The 17151-nt window shown below is 42.5% G+C and overlaps 1 protein-coding gene across 1 annotated transcript in view; it reads right to left on the minus strand.

Annotated features, from left to right (window-relative positions):
- Positions 1-3087: 3087 nt before the first annotated feature.
- Positions 3088-17151, minus strand: part of Fbn2 (fibrillin 2) — a 215328-nt gene continuing 201264 nt past the window's right edge. Inside the window, exons 60-65 of the mRNA XM_036205263.1 lie at positions 16444-16560; positions 15725-15853; positions 14041-14160; positions 8490-8721; positions 6898-7072; positions 3088-4970 (exon numbers count right to left, since the gene is read on the minus strand). Coding sequence (XP_036061156.1) covers positions 4596-4970; positions 6898-7072; positions 8490-8721; positions 14041-14160; positions 15725-15853; positions 16444-16560 — 1148 coding nt within the window. The 3' untranslated portion in view covers positions 3088-4595. The remainder of the gene's footprint in view (positions 4971-6897; positions 7073-8489; positions 8722-14040; positions 14161-15724; positions 15854-16443; positions 16561-17151) is intronic.

Raw genomic sequence — 17151 nt, forward strand, 5'->3', positions numbered from 1 at the left:
CTTACCATAGAGTGGAAGTATGCAGAACACCAGAGTTTAGCCAGACAACCAGGGTTCTGGTCCCACTTGTGTGTAAATTGGCTGTGTATTCAACTCATAAATCTGGGCCTCAGTTCCTTTACCTGTAAATATGAGTGGGTTTCTAAATCTAGCTTTCATGGTGATAAATCATTCTAACAGGGGTTATTGGTGTGCACGGTCTCTACTCACTTTCTTGGGGACTCTATAGTATGAGGGTTCTGGCTGTATTTGTGGCTTGGAATTCCGGGCTCTCACGCACAATTCCAATAAACAAGGGGGCAATATGGCAATTGTAAATGTTGGTGGCAATGTTAGGGCATCTAAAAATCCCACAGGTGTGGATCACTTGGGAGACATGGTTTATCCAGGTGCTGAATGTCTGGACAGGATCCTACAGTTTAGTGGTTGTATCAGTAGTCAAGGAAACATGCTTAGGAAGAAGTGTTGTGGTCTCCTTTATCCTCTAGAGATGGCCAGGGCATGGATACAAAGAGCAGGAAAAGTTCCTGCTGCTACTTGCTGGGGCCTTCCCCTCCACCAACAGGAAGCTCCTCTTACCTCATGGAACCCTTGGAGACACACAGTCAGATCAAATCGGGGAAGCGATCAAGTCTGAGATGTCACACAATTTGTTCCAGGAGGTAGAATTGTTCTGCCCAATTCAAAGGAGGGTTGCTTGTTTTTGTTGTTGTTAATTACAAGACCATACTGTCTCAATGGTTGGAGTACAGAATGAGTTTTACATTGTATGTTAGGATTCTATTGAAAGGGCTTTTCAAAGACAATTAAGGTCAGCAAAACATACTTCTTATTAAGAAATCATGGATTTGAATGTATTGAGAAAAGGAGCATGCTTTTAAAAAACAAGAGAACCAACCATCATGTAGTAAATGTCTCATTTCCCACCAGGCAGCAGTGGGCTTCATCTTTCCTTGTCTTTAAAAGTTCCTGGAATTTGCCTGGCGGGTGGTGCACGCCTTTAATATCAGCACTTGGGAGGCAGAGCCAGGTGGATCTCCGTGAGTTCAAGGCCAGTCTGGTCTATAGAGCAAGATTCAGGACAAGCACCAAAACTACACAGAGAAACCCTCTCTCGGAAAAAAAAAAGTTCTTGGAATTCTTCCTTTTTAAAAAATGCCCTCTATTCATTTTCCCCCCAATAAACTTGTTTATTTCCCAAATTGTTTCCCAATTAACCTATCAAAGTCCCAAAGATGAGTACATCAGTCTCTTTCCATGGCAGTGGAGGAGAAAGAGCTTGTTTGAGTAAGAGATGTTGTCCATCGTGAGTGGCATAGAAAGCCGTGGAGTTTTTTGTTTTCTGAAGAGAAAGGAACTTTCATATTTCCAGCATATTCTTAAAAGACCATGAGTACTTCTGAGTGGTCAGGTTGAACACATTAATATGTCAAATACGGCTGTGTTTCATTCATTTCAATTTCATAAATTAATCCCATTGTTTCCTAAAATTTTTATGGACTCAAGCAGACCAATGTTTTAGAATTTTCAGCTGTGTGTCTCACCTTTAACATGATCTATTCTGCAAACCAAGGTAATTAAAGCCAAATAAAGTCTCAGAGAATGGACAGTGTGACCAGCACTGTTCCCTACCCTAAGATAATAAAGAAGAGTAGATGTTTGAATTGTCATGTATATGCTTCTCTGAATTAGGTTCAGATGCAAATGTGACTAATGTCCACATGGTGTAAGCTGCAGCAACATGAAAAATAACAGGACAAAAGTCTCAAAAGCTCCAAATCACAAAGGGAGTAGAGAGAGAATCCCTGTCATCTGAAGACCGTTATTACCAGTGCATATTGTCACTAAGTTTGGTTTAGATCCCTGAGTCAACATTATATTTTTATGTAAATTAAAAAAGAATTAGGCTGAGTAAATGAAGAAAAATGAAGATGAGAATACAACATGCTACCTACACATTCTCGGTGGTTAGTTCTAAGAAAGATGACATTAATTATAGTTGTAATAAAGCAGCCAGGGATGCCCATAAGGATCCTCCTTGGTAAAAGCTTTTTAGAACCGTTTTCTTCTAGCACATTCTTCCAGGCAGCATGTCTACTGCCTTTTATCTTCTGCAAGAAGCTCCCAACTGTGTGGGTTTTCAAATTTCCTCCTAAGCAGACTTAAGGTAAACTGAGAGCCTTGTTGCTTGATATCCAGAGCTAGAGTCAAATTTAGTTCCAGGTCATTTGACATTACAGAGCTCACGCTGTACCATTAATAGACGCCAGATGAAGCTGCATGTGAATGTTAAGTTTTAAAGGATGCCCCGAGGCAAATACTTTCCTTATTCCACACAGCTAATTTCTGGTTGGCAAAGAACAGAATTAAGATCAGTCATAATATTCCCTTGTTTTCTTATTCCTTGCATGAAAAATTTAAGCACACAAATCCTACCATGGATTGAATTAACTTGCAGGTCTTGGAAACGTGTGTGTGTGTGCATGTGCGCGCTCATGCGTGCCATTTTAACAATGTATCAAAGGAGAGTTCACGTTAAACTCCATTAAATCTATTCATTTCTCAGAGTATAGTGAATGGCCTTCTAAGAGTACACTTTGGATTGCTTTTGGGTGCAGATGCCATTTGTGTTGAGATATGCCTGCTGTTTACTTTTGCTTAAAGATTTGGCTCCAGTAAACTTCGCTCTTTAAGCTCTTATAGATACTTCAGGGTGTTTTCTTACGATAGCTTCCACAAATATACTGGTGGAAGAAGTGTAATTCTTTGAGGTCACTGGAAAACCGGGTCCTAGGAAGCTCAGAATTGACGCAGAATTGAATAATCCCGCTGCTTTCGTTATATTCTTCTGTATGAATGTGACACGAAAGCAAACCCTGCTTGTCATGTATGTCACCGAATTCCTTACTTTCCTGTGGATGTGCCCTGCCCTCCATCTAGCTCTTCAATACATGTCCCTGTAAGCAACGTCCCCAGTGCCTCCCACGAATGTACCAGCCACTGTAGTCTTAGGAAACTCAGCCATAAAACTACCCCAAAATAAGCTTTATTGCAAGACAAGTGTCATATTTGATACATAGACCTACAAAAACAAACACAACCAAAATCCATAAGTTTTTCCTCACAAACACTTGATTACAAATTTACATTGTTTTTCTTTTTCTTTTTAGTTATTAAAAACAAACAAACGAAACGAGAAAAGCCCCCAAACACTGGATATAGCTGGTTACTATTCTTTGGTCGACACAGGTGTGAGAGGAATGATTGGCAGTCTGTGTACGCTTCGGCCATTTCACTTAAGAGGTTTCGTCACTGGTCCAGGGATGGGTTCTCCGGAGAGAAGAGCATGGAGATGTGCCATTATTGGTACCTCCTGGTGGAGCATCTTTTCAAATGGCTAAAGCAAACTAAATATCAATCATTTTACAAAGGTACTTCATATACAATAAGCTATGATAAAATGAGGCATATGGTGTATAACTACAGTATTAATGAAAAATTCTAAAAAAAAAAAACCATGGGTTTAAAAAAAACAACATCAACATATATTCCTTGGCTGCGTGGCATGATTGTTTGCACATATGGCAATCCTGAAATAGCTTGAACATAATAAATGCACCATTAATCTATGACAGCACCAAACGCGACAGGACGTCAGGTGTTCCCATTCAAAGGAACAGCGGTTCTTCAGCTGCCTAGGGGACCACAAGTGTGCAGCGCGCCCTGGTAAGAATGAGGTGTTGTGGGCAGCACACGTGGTTCCTTGAGGTTATGAGAAGGAAATACAGTACAGTTTGGCCTGCAATGCTAACGGTCTCACAAGCAGTCAAGGTATTTTGCTACAGTGGTTGAGCTTCCTCTACTGTTGCCTGGTGAATCTGGTGATGTGAAACATTGTCACGTGAGCTGCTCTGGCTTTGATCTCCTTTAGACAGGATCAAACAACATTTACGTCTCTAAATTATTGATTACACTGCCCATTCAGCTCTGTAAGACTTTCTTTCAAATAGTTAGGTGCGTTACCAGTTGGAGGGCTGGCAGAGAAACCAAAGGAGACATCTCTTGAATGTACTGGATTTTTTTTTTTAAAGCACCTCTAAAAGAAATACCTCAAATTTATAAATCTAAAGAAAAACAAGCAAGTTTCCCTTTTTGTTTACATAGTTTGTTCTTTTCTCCATATATTACTGCATTAAAATAAATAAACATCTATATTTTTTTTAATTAGCAACTATAGCAAAATACCCAAAGTGTTACAGACTGCTAACAGGAAGAAAGCTCACATTATTTTTGTGCATTTAGTGCCATATGCTGATCTCTCGAACATTTAGGTTTTTTTTTTTAATATATTTTAAAATGAAGTTATATAAAAAATACAGTAACTATGTTTGCCTTTGCACTCAAATCTTTGGCCATACTGGAGTCTAAGTTATCCCTCCCTGTGAGGGTCAACATCCCAAAGTCTGAATCAGGGAGGAAAGAACAGAAGTCATTTTTTTTTTCCCTCTTTTAAAATTAGTCACTGACATTCCAAACACTTCTGAAGGCTGGCAGTGCCGGGATCTGAGCTGGGTAGGACCCAAGTTGGCAAAGGGCTAGTACAGCTGAATCTGAAGCCTCATTCTGAGGGCTTCCCCCAGCACCCCCAGGAGGTAGTCATCCTCATTGTATTCCTCCAGTTTCCTAAGCTCTTTCTTCCCATAGAGAGGGATGCTGGTGATTTCCAGTGTGTAAGTGCCGGGGGTGAGCTTCTTCTTGGCTGTGTGCAGGTAGCTGAGCCCATTCCTTTGGTGGATTCGGAAGAGGCCATCCTCATTCCCTTGGGAGATGACGTAACGGATGTGGTTGTTGAGGGGCTCAATGGCAGGTACCAGTTCTAGGATGTGCTCCTTGGAGCCAAGGCCAGAGAGGTTGAACTTCATGTTGACCGGGCTGTCCATGGCAACGCTGTCTAGACTGACTTGCTCCACCTGGGGAAAGAGCAGGCACACACTTGAGATGAATTTCTACAGGGCACACAGTGGACTTAGAAGCCACCTGTGGATGGGGGTTGCAGTCACACTGGCAGGTTGAAGCTGTTCCCTGTCTGGTCACCAGCTGTCTGTGAAAGAGGTTATTGTAAATAGAGGTGGGGCAAAGCTCCACCCCATGGAGGGCTGTCCTTGTAAATCTTTCTGACTCACCCAGACCCGACAAGATCATTAAAGTTATAGGACTTAGGCCACAGAGAATAGTCATGTATCTAGTTATTTTTGATGAGGTTAAGCACCACATGGTGAGAGAGTGGTTTTTCTCTGGCGTTGTGACCACTCATACCTTGTCCGTGTTTCAGTGGATGGCCACACACTTGTGTGCCTATGGGCAGCACAAAGTGTATCCAGTGGAGTGTTAACTAAAGAAGTTGGAAGGGGGATATTTTGTGTTGGGAGGTTCTCTTCAGGGAGCTGGAGGGGAGAAATGGGGGGCCAATAGGATCAGCATGCATTTTGTACACGTGTGAAATTCTAAAATAAAAATTTTAAAGAAAAAAAAGGACAATTGAAGAGATGAGTCTAATTTTTTTTCTTTTCTGGGGTCAAGATGAGAAGTCTATTCAACAGCAGGTCCTGCACCCAGGGAGATCATCACCCTCAAGGCTGGGCTCTGAGTTGACTAGGAGCCTTAGTACGTGCAGAGTCAGATGCAGAGTGAGCCAAGATGGGTGAGAGCCAGTGGGTAGGGCCCAGATAATACGATCCGAATTTGTCAGTTGGGGTGTGAGGTAGGAATACACTTTAGTTAGACATGCCAAAAAACCATAATGCTTTGATGTGGGTATGTGCTTAAGTGAGGTTGTGGCTGCAGCAACTGAGAGGAACTCATCATTATTTAGACAGAATTATGTTTCATGCACCACAATGGGAAGGCTTTATATCTTGATGAATGAGCTGTCATGATTAAACATCTGTTGGATACTTCATTCTACTGAAAAGGAAATGTAACATTAACTTGTTATTTTAAAATACTATCAGAGATTTTGGGTCTAAATTAGTATGGTCCTATAGATAAGGAAAGGTTCTGGGTCCCAGAAAAATAAAGCAAGCTGCCAATTGACATAGCCAGGCAGTTGGTGACTGTATTTTTTTGGTGGGGTGGGGTGGGGTGACAATTCTCAGCAATATTAATTGAAATGAGAGGTGACTTGTGAGATCATACTGCCTCTGGCCTCAGTGAAAATCACCAACCTCCCTATATGTGGGTTATTAATCACTGAGTGTTAGGTGTACATGTACCATGAGACCCATTATTGGTGGGCGGGGCTGAGGAACAGCTCCCAAACCAGGGCAGCTTTTGACCCAGCCTCCTAGCTGTGCTGCTAAAACGCCACTGGGAGAGAGAAAAACACCAGAGGCTGCAAAGTCAGACCTCTAGTTCTTTACAAAAGGCAAGTTAATTGGAAACAAAATTTTACGACGGGTAAGACTTATAAGCACAGAACATGTGACGGGGCTAGCGGACCCACTGAAAAGCTAAAATTGACAGTGTCCTCTTGTATGTCTGGAGTAGAACTGGAAGAATTCAAAATCATTTCAGTTTTGAATAATTTTCAAATAATTACTTTTCAAGTTGAGCGTCTTCCACTCTGTGGCACAAATACAATCTAAGTCAAAATGAGAACTGAATAATTGTTTTCCCCAGGGATTTGTGTTTTAGACATCATTCCAGCTAATTGTAATTTGCTTATCTTTACCGCAAGGGACCTGCCAATTGACTGACTAAATATCCAGATAGACTTCACTGTGCTGGAGCCGAAAGCATATTGATGGCACTGTAACAAGATGTGGATCACCTTTTTTCTTTGTTTTGTTTTGTTTTTTTGTTTTGGCAAAGCAGGATTTCTACTCCGTATCTACTCACAGCTGAGGCTGGCCCAGGCTCCTGCAGGCTCCTCTTCTGCCTGCCCTCTTTCTTGGGGTAGCCATTGATTTTGCATTCATAGCACGCTTCTGGGGACAGAGCATTTTCCTCATCCACCTCCGAGTCCACCGAGAGGTACTGTCCTTTGTTGAAGCCCATCCCCGAGACACAGTGGCTGTTCGTGAGAAGGGACACTCTTAGACATTATCATCATTAGCCTGGGCAGTCTAAAGATCTTTCAAAACAGGGAAACAACAGAGCAAGCTCTATACCACTGTTTCTCAACCTGGCTGGGGGGAGGGAGGTTTGACCCTTGCGGGGTATCAAATGTCCATTTCACAGGGGTCGCCTAAGACCATCAGAAATCACAGATATCTATATGACGATTCATAACAATAGCACAGTTACAGTTATGAAGTAGCAGCGAAAGTAACTATATGGTTGGGGGTCTCGGCAACATGAGGACCTGCATTAAAGGGTCACACCATTAGGAAGGCTGAGAGAACTGCACTGTGCTGGGCTCTTAATCACAAGACCCGATCATTGTAGTTCTGTTCTTCTCCACACAGAGGGAGAGATTTCTGACTAGGCCTGGACTTCCTCACCTTTCAATCCCAATTAGACTGAGGCCCTGAAAGGTAGTTTATTAAGGACGTAAAAGCAGCTCTGGAAGTCAAAACACAGTGGTAAGAGAAACTCCGTTGCTTCCTGAGCCTGAAGTTGCTTCTTACTACTCAGGAAAAGATCCGTGCTTTAGTCATTGGTATTTCTGAATCCTATTTTAGTTAACAAAAAGAGGTAAGGCGTTGGCTCTAAAGTGTGCTAGGCCCAGTCTATTCTGTTCCATGTGATTGTATAGTGGGCAGCCGGGGGAAGATTGGCATGTCCCTTAGTGCCCGCTTCATCAACTATTCTTTCAAAGAAGTACATCCCTATTTACTCCTCCCATCCTCTGTGGCACTGAAGAATGCCCTCTGGGTGGAAGGGTCCATGGGGCTGAGACTCAGCCACAAGTGGTAAGACTCGAGAAAGTTCAGTTGCCCAAGGGAAGTCAGCCTTAGGGAGAAGGATTGTTCCCTTTCTGGGCAACATAAAACAACATAAAACCAGATGAACAAAGAAAGACAAAGTCCTTCCTTCCTTCCTTCCTTCCTTCCTTCCTTCCTTCCTTCCTTCCTTCCTTCCTTCCTTCCTTCCCTCCCTCCCTCCCTCCCTCCCTCCCTCCCTCCCTCCTTCCTCCCTCCCTCAGGGGTTACTGGGTCAGCCCCTGTTGAAGTTGCCAGAACAATGCAGGTCATTTCCACATTGACCTCCCTCCTGCAGTGACACACAAGCAACCTAAGCCTTAATCTGGCCTTGGGTCTGAATCCATCAATTTCAGCCATTACAAGGAGCAAAAAGTGACATCATGGAAGCTCAAGTCTTAGGCTCTCCACAAAGGAAGTGACCCTGCACTCCACGGGTGCCCCAGTCCCAACACTTTCATTTCTCAGGCTTTACATGTTGTGAGGGTCCCCCTGAAGGCTGCCTCAACTCCCTGGACAGAGGAGGAGTCACACTGTGCCATTGTTGGGGGCCATGGGCTGCCTTACCCCTGTCCCACTCTGAAGTATCCCGGAGGGCAGCCACAGAGGTAGCCGCCTTCCGTGTTGGAACAGCCATAGCTGCATGGGTTGCTGGAGGTGGAACACTCGTTCACGTCGTGGCAGGCGCTGGAGAACTGGTCAAAGGAGAAGCCGGAGGGGCAGGCACACTTGTAACTTCCCAGGGTGTTGTAACAGGACGCAGAGCCACAGGCGCTGGGGTTGGAACATTCGTTCTCATCTGTTCCAAGAAAGAAAGAAAGCCTTACACAGGGAAGGGGCAGGGCCGAGGAAGCTGAAGTTGCGGAGTGGTCTCCCAGGGCCTGTCAGTTTATAGGGGAGATAGCTTAAAAGAAACGCTCTTGCGACTGACTTCAAAGCAGCCAGAGAGTTAAAGAAATATTTCAAAGATACATCTTTAGAGGCAAATACCCTGAATCAAAACAAAACAAGAACTCGCACTGCCCTTTTCTATTCTATTTGTACTACTTTTGAGTATGTGGGCAGCCCTTAGGGACGGATATTTGCAGCTTACCTAATGAATAATTCTCTTCTTCTCTTAACAAAGGGTTATTTCAAAAGCCTGTATTTTAGGCAAATCCAGAGGGAGGAGACAGGTGGTTGCCAGGGCTTGGGGGAAGAGAAGAGGCGGGAATAATGGCTGCTAGGTATGGGGTTTCTCTTGGGGCAGGGGCAAATGAGACTATTGGGGTAGGTGCTGCATATTCTTGGAAGAACACACCAAAATCATTCAGCTGACACTCTAAAAGGATGAACTTTCTGGTATGCGAATCATGTGGATGTTTTTTTTAAAAGCTCAATTCTCTCTCAGTATTTGTGTTGATGGCCCCTCAGCACGTCCCCACACCTTCACGTATATGAACAATTCAGAGCCTTTTATGAGGACGCTGGAAACAGCCCTGCTGCACTATGCCGAACTGAGTGGTTTTAACTGCTCCAGAGCCTGCCTGGTGTGGACTGTGCCTTCTATGAGCGTTGTATCCCACCATTAGCCGACACTGAGCCCTTACTGTTAAACATTTAGCTCTGGCCCATAGAAGCTGGGCGGGAGTACAGCTACAGGTCTGTTTTCAGTTGCTGTTATCACAGATCCAAGGCCCCATGGTGCTTTCGACTTTGGAAATTATGAGTTTGGTTTTAACTGTTTGGTTGATAGATAGCCCTGGGTTTGACTCCTCTGAGCTTTATTATAACCTAAATTTCACCCTGGGCACAAATCACATCTGGTCCATGGAATTCTTTCCATTCTTGTGACTGCATATGGAGTGTAGAGTGTCTGTGGACATATTTCAGCCCATGTGGGGAAGCAGGCACATCTGTGGTGTGCGTACCCAGGGAACAGGATGATTATGGGTGTGGGGGCAGGGATCTGCAGGGGTTCAGGAGATTTCCTAGATGAAGATGGGGCTCAGTGGAGGCCTCTAGACAGGAAATTGAACTTAGTTTAAGCACAGGATAGAGACTACAAAAAGGGCAGATAGGAGGCACATTTTAATGCAATGAGCATAGTTTGAGAATTAAATGAGACGGCTAAGTGTTGAACTATTTTAGTCATTAAATATAAAATATGCTCAGATTACTTAATATATAAAATCCCCTGGCCTTTATTCTATGCAGAGAAAATACATAAATTCTCAGTAACTTGGCTCCTTAAGACCTGAATGTACCCAGTGTTTTTTGTTTATCTATTTGAGAGACACGGGGCTGTGCCCCAAGCTTCATCCACTTTTATAATTCATTCTCACATTAGCATGCAGGATTTCTCTTCTAACATGGAATCTAAATTTGATTATAACTTAATGGCATGTTCCCACTATAATTTTATTCAGGCATTGTGTTAGGTTCAAAAATTAGCAAGAAAGCCAATTAATTGAGTAAATTGAATTTGAACATTCCACTTACAAGAACATTTTAAAACAAGATAATGTTTCTGGAAACACCGTAAGATCTCATATTTATATGCTATAAATAGATAGCATGGTGACATAGTATGAATTTAGTTAAGCATGCCTTGTTTGAGATACAATGTGAGTTAAAATGCCTTGCTAGGCTATGTTAGGATTAATTTTGGAAAGCTTATACTATAGAAGGAAGTGAAAGTTATCAGCAGTAAATGGACAAAAAATTGCAAACTGGAACGTTTTCTTCACGTGCAAATGTTCATAAGAGTCCCACATTTTCAATTTTAAACAATCACAGTAGTTAGTGGCTGAGGTACTCCCAACATCTGGATATTCAATGTCCTAAAACGGTCTCTTGATTCCCTGTGGTAACTTACTGGAAACGTATTAAAGTGAGAGTTTGGATGGAAAGCTTTTTCCAAAATGAACCCTTTCAGAGAATTTCTGCTTTCCTTGAATTGGTGGTAACATGAATAGTATCATAAACTTACGATTTTGTCTACTTGACAAGAATCTGGAGCACTGACTGACAGTTGTGACTCTTCACTAGAGGACTCTGGGAAAACTGCTTCAGAGTCTTCTCTATGTCCCCGCTCCAGTCACAGGGCGGTTATACCAGTAGTCACAGATAATCTGAACTATGTCCTAATCTTGTTTTTGTGCTAACCACTTGTTGCTTCTGTTAGCTGACTGGCTGGAGCAATCTCACTCGGTTCCTGCCATGTATTTGAGCTAAAATTCCAAACTGTGTTAAGGTTTCCAGGCAAGAACAGTGTTGGCTTTATTAGAGACCTGCTGAATCCCTGGAAGGATCCAGGACCTTTGAAATCAGTCTCTGTTGTCCAACCAAGGGAGTGGCTCCTTAGAGATAACCATTTGAGGAAAGAGAAGCTCCTAAACCACTCTTGCAACTGGGGAGACCCGCTTATGTGCTTTTGATCCCCTTTCTTGGATGGCTTGTTTTTTGAGACAGGGTCTCACTGGCTTTGGATTCTCCTGCTTTAGTTTGTGGGTGCTGGGACTGCACGCTCATGTCTGTGGCTGAAGTTTTCCTGAGGCCCTGCAGCTGCTTCGACCCAAGTAAGCACACAGAGGCTTATATTAATTAAAACTGCTCGGCCATTAGCTCAGGCTAACTGTTGACTAGCTCTTACACGTACATTAAGCCATAATTCTTGTTTATGTTTAGCCACGTGGCTTGGTACTTTTTCTCAGTTCTGTCTTTACATTTTATTTCCCCTGTGTCTGGCTGGTGACTCCTGACTCTTCCTACAATTCTCCTCTCTGCTTGTATTGCTTATACTTCCTGCCTGGCTGCTGGCCAATTAGCATTTTATTTATTAACCAATGAAAGCAACACATTCACAACATCCAGAGCGATATCCACAGCACCTGTCCCACACCCCGTCTTTGAAAAGCACTGCTGCTCCACTCAAGGCCTTTCTCTCATCAGAAGGCACCCAGGCCTGGGTCTGGACTCTGGCAGCCTAGGCGAAAGCGCTGTACTCAAGGAACTCATGAAGGAAGCAGGAATGATACCTTACCATTTCAAACCTCACCCAGTTTCAAACAGAAACTCCAAAGTTACCGAAAGACAGTTTCTGCATTGGGTGTTTATAGGTCAAAACTTTAAGAAGTGTAAAAACTTGAATTGATGGCTTATGTATGTTCTCATTTTTATTTAGATTCTCTTTAAAACCAAGAATTCGGTGTGAGTTAACTGCTAGAGAATGATTCTTTTTGCCTTAAGTTTTGCAGAGCTCATGAGAAGTGTACAGTCCTTACTAAAATGATGGCCCTGGGAGCTTAGAAACACCATAATATAATAAAGTTCTACATCATCGCTAATGGTTAAAAAAAAAAAAAAAATCACTATTGTCTGTATTCTATAGAGCTTGCCAGTACTTGGCCTCAGTATATGAATGAATATATTCCTAGGGAATTCTATAATATATAAATATTGTAGAATATATATATAGGAGAATATATATATGTATATATGTATATATGTATATATGTCTCTCTCTCTCTCTCTCTCTCTATATATATATATATATATATATATATATATATATATATGAAAAAGGAAGTGGATTATATTTATGAAGTAGTTTTGATTGGCAACTTAATTCATTGCTTTGGTAATCATTTAAAGACTTAGCCTTACCTTTATTTCCTAGCTGCATGTTTTTAAAGTTTCTTACTGATTTTTTAAGGTAGTGTATAAAACAATGGGTTTCATTTATGACATTTTCCCACACATCATCATCATTCCTTGCTCTAGACCACAGGGTGTAGAGACTTTCCTCCCCATGATGGGCATTTCTGGTGTGGCATTTCTAGCCTGGGAGGGGGCTACAGTCCAGATAAGAACTTCATAGACATCATATCCCTTCTGAAATTCTTGGTTTTCTTCTCAGCTCATTGAGCTGTTGTTAGAAAATTCTTTTGAGAACATAAGAACATAAAAGATCAAATCAAGTCAGTTCATTTGGTGGATCATTATGCTACATTTGAACGACATGTGTAGTAGCTTAAATCACTTCAGAGACAAGGAAGAGTCCTGCTAGTCTCTGGGGGTGGGGGTGGGGGTGGGGGTGGGGGTGGGGGTGGGGCAGGGCTCCGCTGCCCTTCTGTTTGGCAAGGCAAGCTTCTCCTTTCAAGATGTGCTGGACAGTGCAGCTGTGGAGTGTGTTCCAACACAGCCAAGAAATTGGGCGTATGCTAAGTGAGCCCGCTCAAGGAGGGTAACGGTCTCTTTGATCAGTGGATTCTTATGGGGAGAATTTCCGTGATAATTATCAATGCGAAGAACAGAACTGAATGCCCGCGTGTTTTCTTTTATAAACATTCTTGTCTGGAGTTGTCAAGAGCATTTGCTGTGACTAGCTGCCTCTTCTGTGTTAAAACACTGTCACAACGCTTATTAAAGCTGTGTGACAGGAGAGCCCAGATGGCCTGGCCTCAGTTCTTAGAATTCCTAACCAGGCACGGTGGTGCATGCCTGCTATCCCAAGTCCTGGGAAGCAAGGTTACAGGATCTAGAAGAATTCAAAGCCAGCCTGAGGCTACATAGCAAGTTACAGACAAGCCTGGGCTATATGAAGCCCTGTCTCAAAAAGGAGGGAAAAGTTCCTTTAGACGTATAAGAGGGTAATGGGAGAGTACTTCTACCACCTAAATCGATCAGATTACTGACGAAAAGCAGCCAAGCATTGGCTAATGAAGATGTTGTTTTTGATGCCATCCTCAGAAACCTCACAGTATACCAGAAAGTGAAAATGTCTACACCTCTAGTCCATGTGCCTTTAAAAACTTCAGAAACATGTTCGTTACGGACTTTGTCACATGCACAAATGCAGAGACTCGTAGACTAAAACCTCAGTGTGCATCAATGTTTTTATGTAGATTTCCCCCATCCACCTTTGTAACAGTGAGCAGCGGTAGGATGGAACCCTGGATGCTCTGTGTGCTCTACCACTGAGCTAACTCTGGCTCTCTCTCCCACATATCAACCTCGAACACTGTTTTGTTAGGTTCTAGGACACTGTGCTACCACTACCGCTTCCATTATTTACTCAGTTTACCCAGACACTGAAGTGAGAAAAGCAAGCGCTGGGCCACCAAGGAATGCTCACCAACACACTGATTCCACTGGTAATGCTGCACGTATCCCTGGGGGCAGCCGCACCGATAGCCTCCCAGGATGTTCTGACAGCCATGTTGGCACCTGTGGTTTCCATCACATTCATCAACATCTGCAAAACAACAATCCAAGTCCGGTCTTTACTTTCCCTTGTTAAATGCATTCCTAACACAACCTTTAAGGGAACAAATAAACACGGCATTGTGTATAGAGGATGGCCGAGATAAGAAACCACCTTATTCTTAATGCTGTCCACCAGACCATGGCACACCAGTGCTCTGAATAATAGTTTAATTTCAGCAAATCAACCATAGTAACCACAAATATGGTGCATTTTGAATGGATTAGCTCCATATGGTATGATTTATTTGGTAAATTGTGTGTGTGTGTGTGTGTGTGTGTGTGTGTGTGTGTGTGTGCTTTACAGTTTCTAGCTGATTCAAAAGTGACTCACATGTAATCCTCATTGTGGGGAAGATACAAAGACCATGGAGATATCTATAAAGTATAATGATTTTGCATGCAAAGTTTTTTTTTTGTCAAGACTAATTAGATGCAAATCCTTTTTAAGTATTTGAATATGTTGTTATTTTTAGGCAAGATGTGGTATGATACATATGGAATAATTTCTTTGTTAATATATGCATACACTTTTGGAATGACAACTAAGGCTTTGAAATCTACCCCAAAAGAGTGAAATGAAATTGGCATGTCTGATGTGTGTGTAACAAATCTACATGGATAATTAATAAATGGTATCTTATGTGGATGGGCATGAGCTAAATTCACACATGGCAAGCAGCTGGTAGGTTCAGAATGTTTTCAATGTCTATTGATTTCAAACACAAAAAAATTAAAAATTTTTAAAGCAAAAAAAAAAAAATGGGCTGAAAAACACATACAGAAGTCCTATAATTCTTACAAAGAGCGTGTTTAAAATTCTGAATGTTTCTAGATTTGAAAGCCACCTACTTTTAGTAATAACTTTAAAAAGGATGACTGACTCAATAATGTAAATTGCAACACAATATAAAGATGTAAAGGTGATGAGGCATTCAACACTAACATATTCATCTTCCTGTACCCGAGCCCTTGCCAAGGGAACACTGAAGAGCCATGTGATAGTCTTCAGACTGCAAACAGATTCTCACTTACCTCCGAATCAGCTGTTCTCTTGGATTTTGTAAGAGAAAAACACTTATTTCATGGGAGGCACCGTAGGCTCCCACTAGTAGAGCATGGGGCAAGAGCTTCAGTCTATGAAAGATCAACAGCCATCAGCCTCCTGCTCCAGTTAATTACTGTTGTTGTGTGTGTATTTGTATGTGGTGTGTATGCATGTGCATACACATGTTCTTCTGTGTACAGGTCCGTGTGTATGTGCAGAGAGCTGTGTGTGTATGTTCCTCTAGTGTGCTCCACCTCGGATATTGAGGCAGGGTCTTTTGCTGAACTCAGGGCATGCTGATTCTTGTGGTCCAGCTATCCACGTTGCTCCACAGAACCCACTCTGGCCTCCAGAGCACTGGGATTACAACAGAGGTACCATGCCTATTTGGCATTTACTTGGGTTCTGGGATCTGAACTCCAGTCCTTGGCCTGACATGGCAAATGCTTTATGTACTAGGCCGTTTCCACAGCCCTAACATCAAGGATTCTTGTGCACGTGAACTCACCTTCACAGTTCAGCCCCGAGGCGTCCAGAGAGAACCCTCTTTGGCATTCGCAGCTGAAGCTTCCAGGAGTGTTCTGACAGATCCCCTTCGTGCCACAGAGTGAAGGCTGAGACCCACATTCGTTATTGTCTAGCCAAGCAACAAGATGGAGGGAGCGAGTCAAACTTCCTGGTGTGTAGTATGTGAACTCAATTTCACAACATGAAATAAGTGGATAGATATGAGCTCAGGATTTCGGTATAGGGGGAAAGCATTTTAGACAAAGCTAAATCTGAACTTAGTAGCAAGAGTAGTATAAAAAGTGTGGTTTTTGACTTGAAAACAGAGTGTATTTGAGAGTCACTAGAGGCACCACTTTAGATAATATAGACTAAGAATCTTTCAACATGTGCCTTCTAAAGTAAAAACTAAAATATCCCAGTGCAGGCTTTAGCCCTATTTTATCTGAGCATGTGTCACAGCAGTATGGAATATGAAACGGAGGCACTGCCTAGGATACAATGTGTGATCACAGCTGTGCTGACAACTGAGGAGGTCATGTTGAAGCACCACACAATGTGCCCACTGCACAAATGCAGGTCCAGGCCTTCTTCCCGTGGATGCTGTTCTTGTGTGGAAATGTCCACGTTTACCTACGACTTCTTTAGGCCAGGCTGAGCCATACGTAGTTACGCACCTACCCGACATCTGCAAAATACCCCAACTCTGATGTGCCTTACCAATGCAAGCAGTGTGATGCTGGGTGAACCCAGGAGGGCATTTACAGGTGAACCCCCCCAGGGTGTTGACACAGAGGAACTGGCAGTTGTGCTGTTTGGTTTGGCATTCATCAAGGTCTGGAAAAACAGAGAAATCCAGGAGAATCAGGAGGGCTATCCACTTATGCGTTTGTTCTCATGCATCTGCAGGAGCTGTGCATTTTCTATGGGAGCATTTGGTTTACATTTTGACTCTAGTTTATAAAGGCACTCATATGCTTATGAGGAAGTGTTTGAATGTTCGTATTAAATGGTCTAAGTATAGAAGGCTATCACTCAGTGCAGGGTGGCTAGAAGTTTTGAGGACAAAGTTTTCTTAAAGTAAGAACTGAATGGCAAAAACATAGCAAGTTCACCATTCTCAAAGCTAACATGGAAAAGCAGCCTTGCTTGTACTTAATGTGGTTTAGAGCATGGACGGCGACTTACTATGGGGAATATTAAATAAAAATAAAACAGAGTTTGGAAACGGAGGAAGGTTTACCAGGTCTGAATGGAAACGCCATCACTAACATGAGAAGAAGCCGAAACTTCGCTTCTGCTGGGCATGGTGGTGTGTGATTGTCAAAAACAGTAACAAACCCCAAACCGATGCAAGACAAACAAAAACACCCAAGCACAAATTTAGAATTGACCTCTGGACTATTCTAAAGGAAACTCAAAATTTGA

This window comes from Onychomys torridus, chromosome 13 (genome assembly GCF_903995425.1).
Source record: "Onychomys torridus chromosome 13, mOncTor1.1, whole genome shotgun sequence".
NCBI lineage: Eukaryota > Metazoa > Chordata > Mammalia > Rodentia > Cricetidae > Onychomys > Onychomys torridus.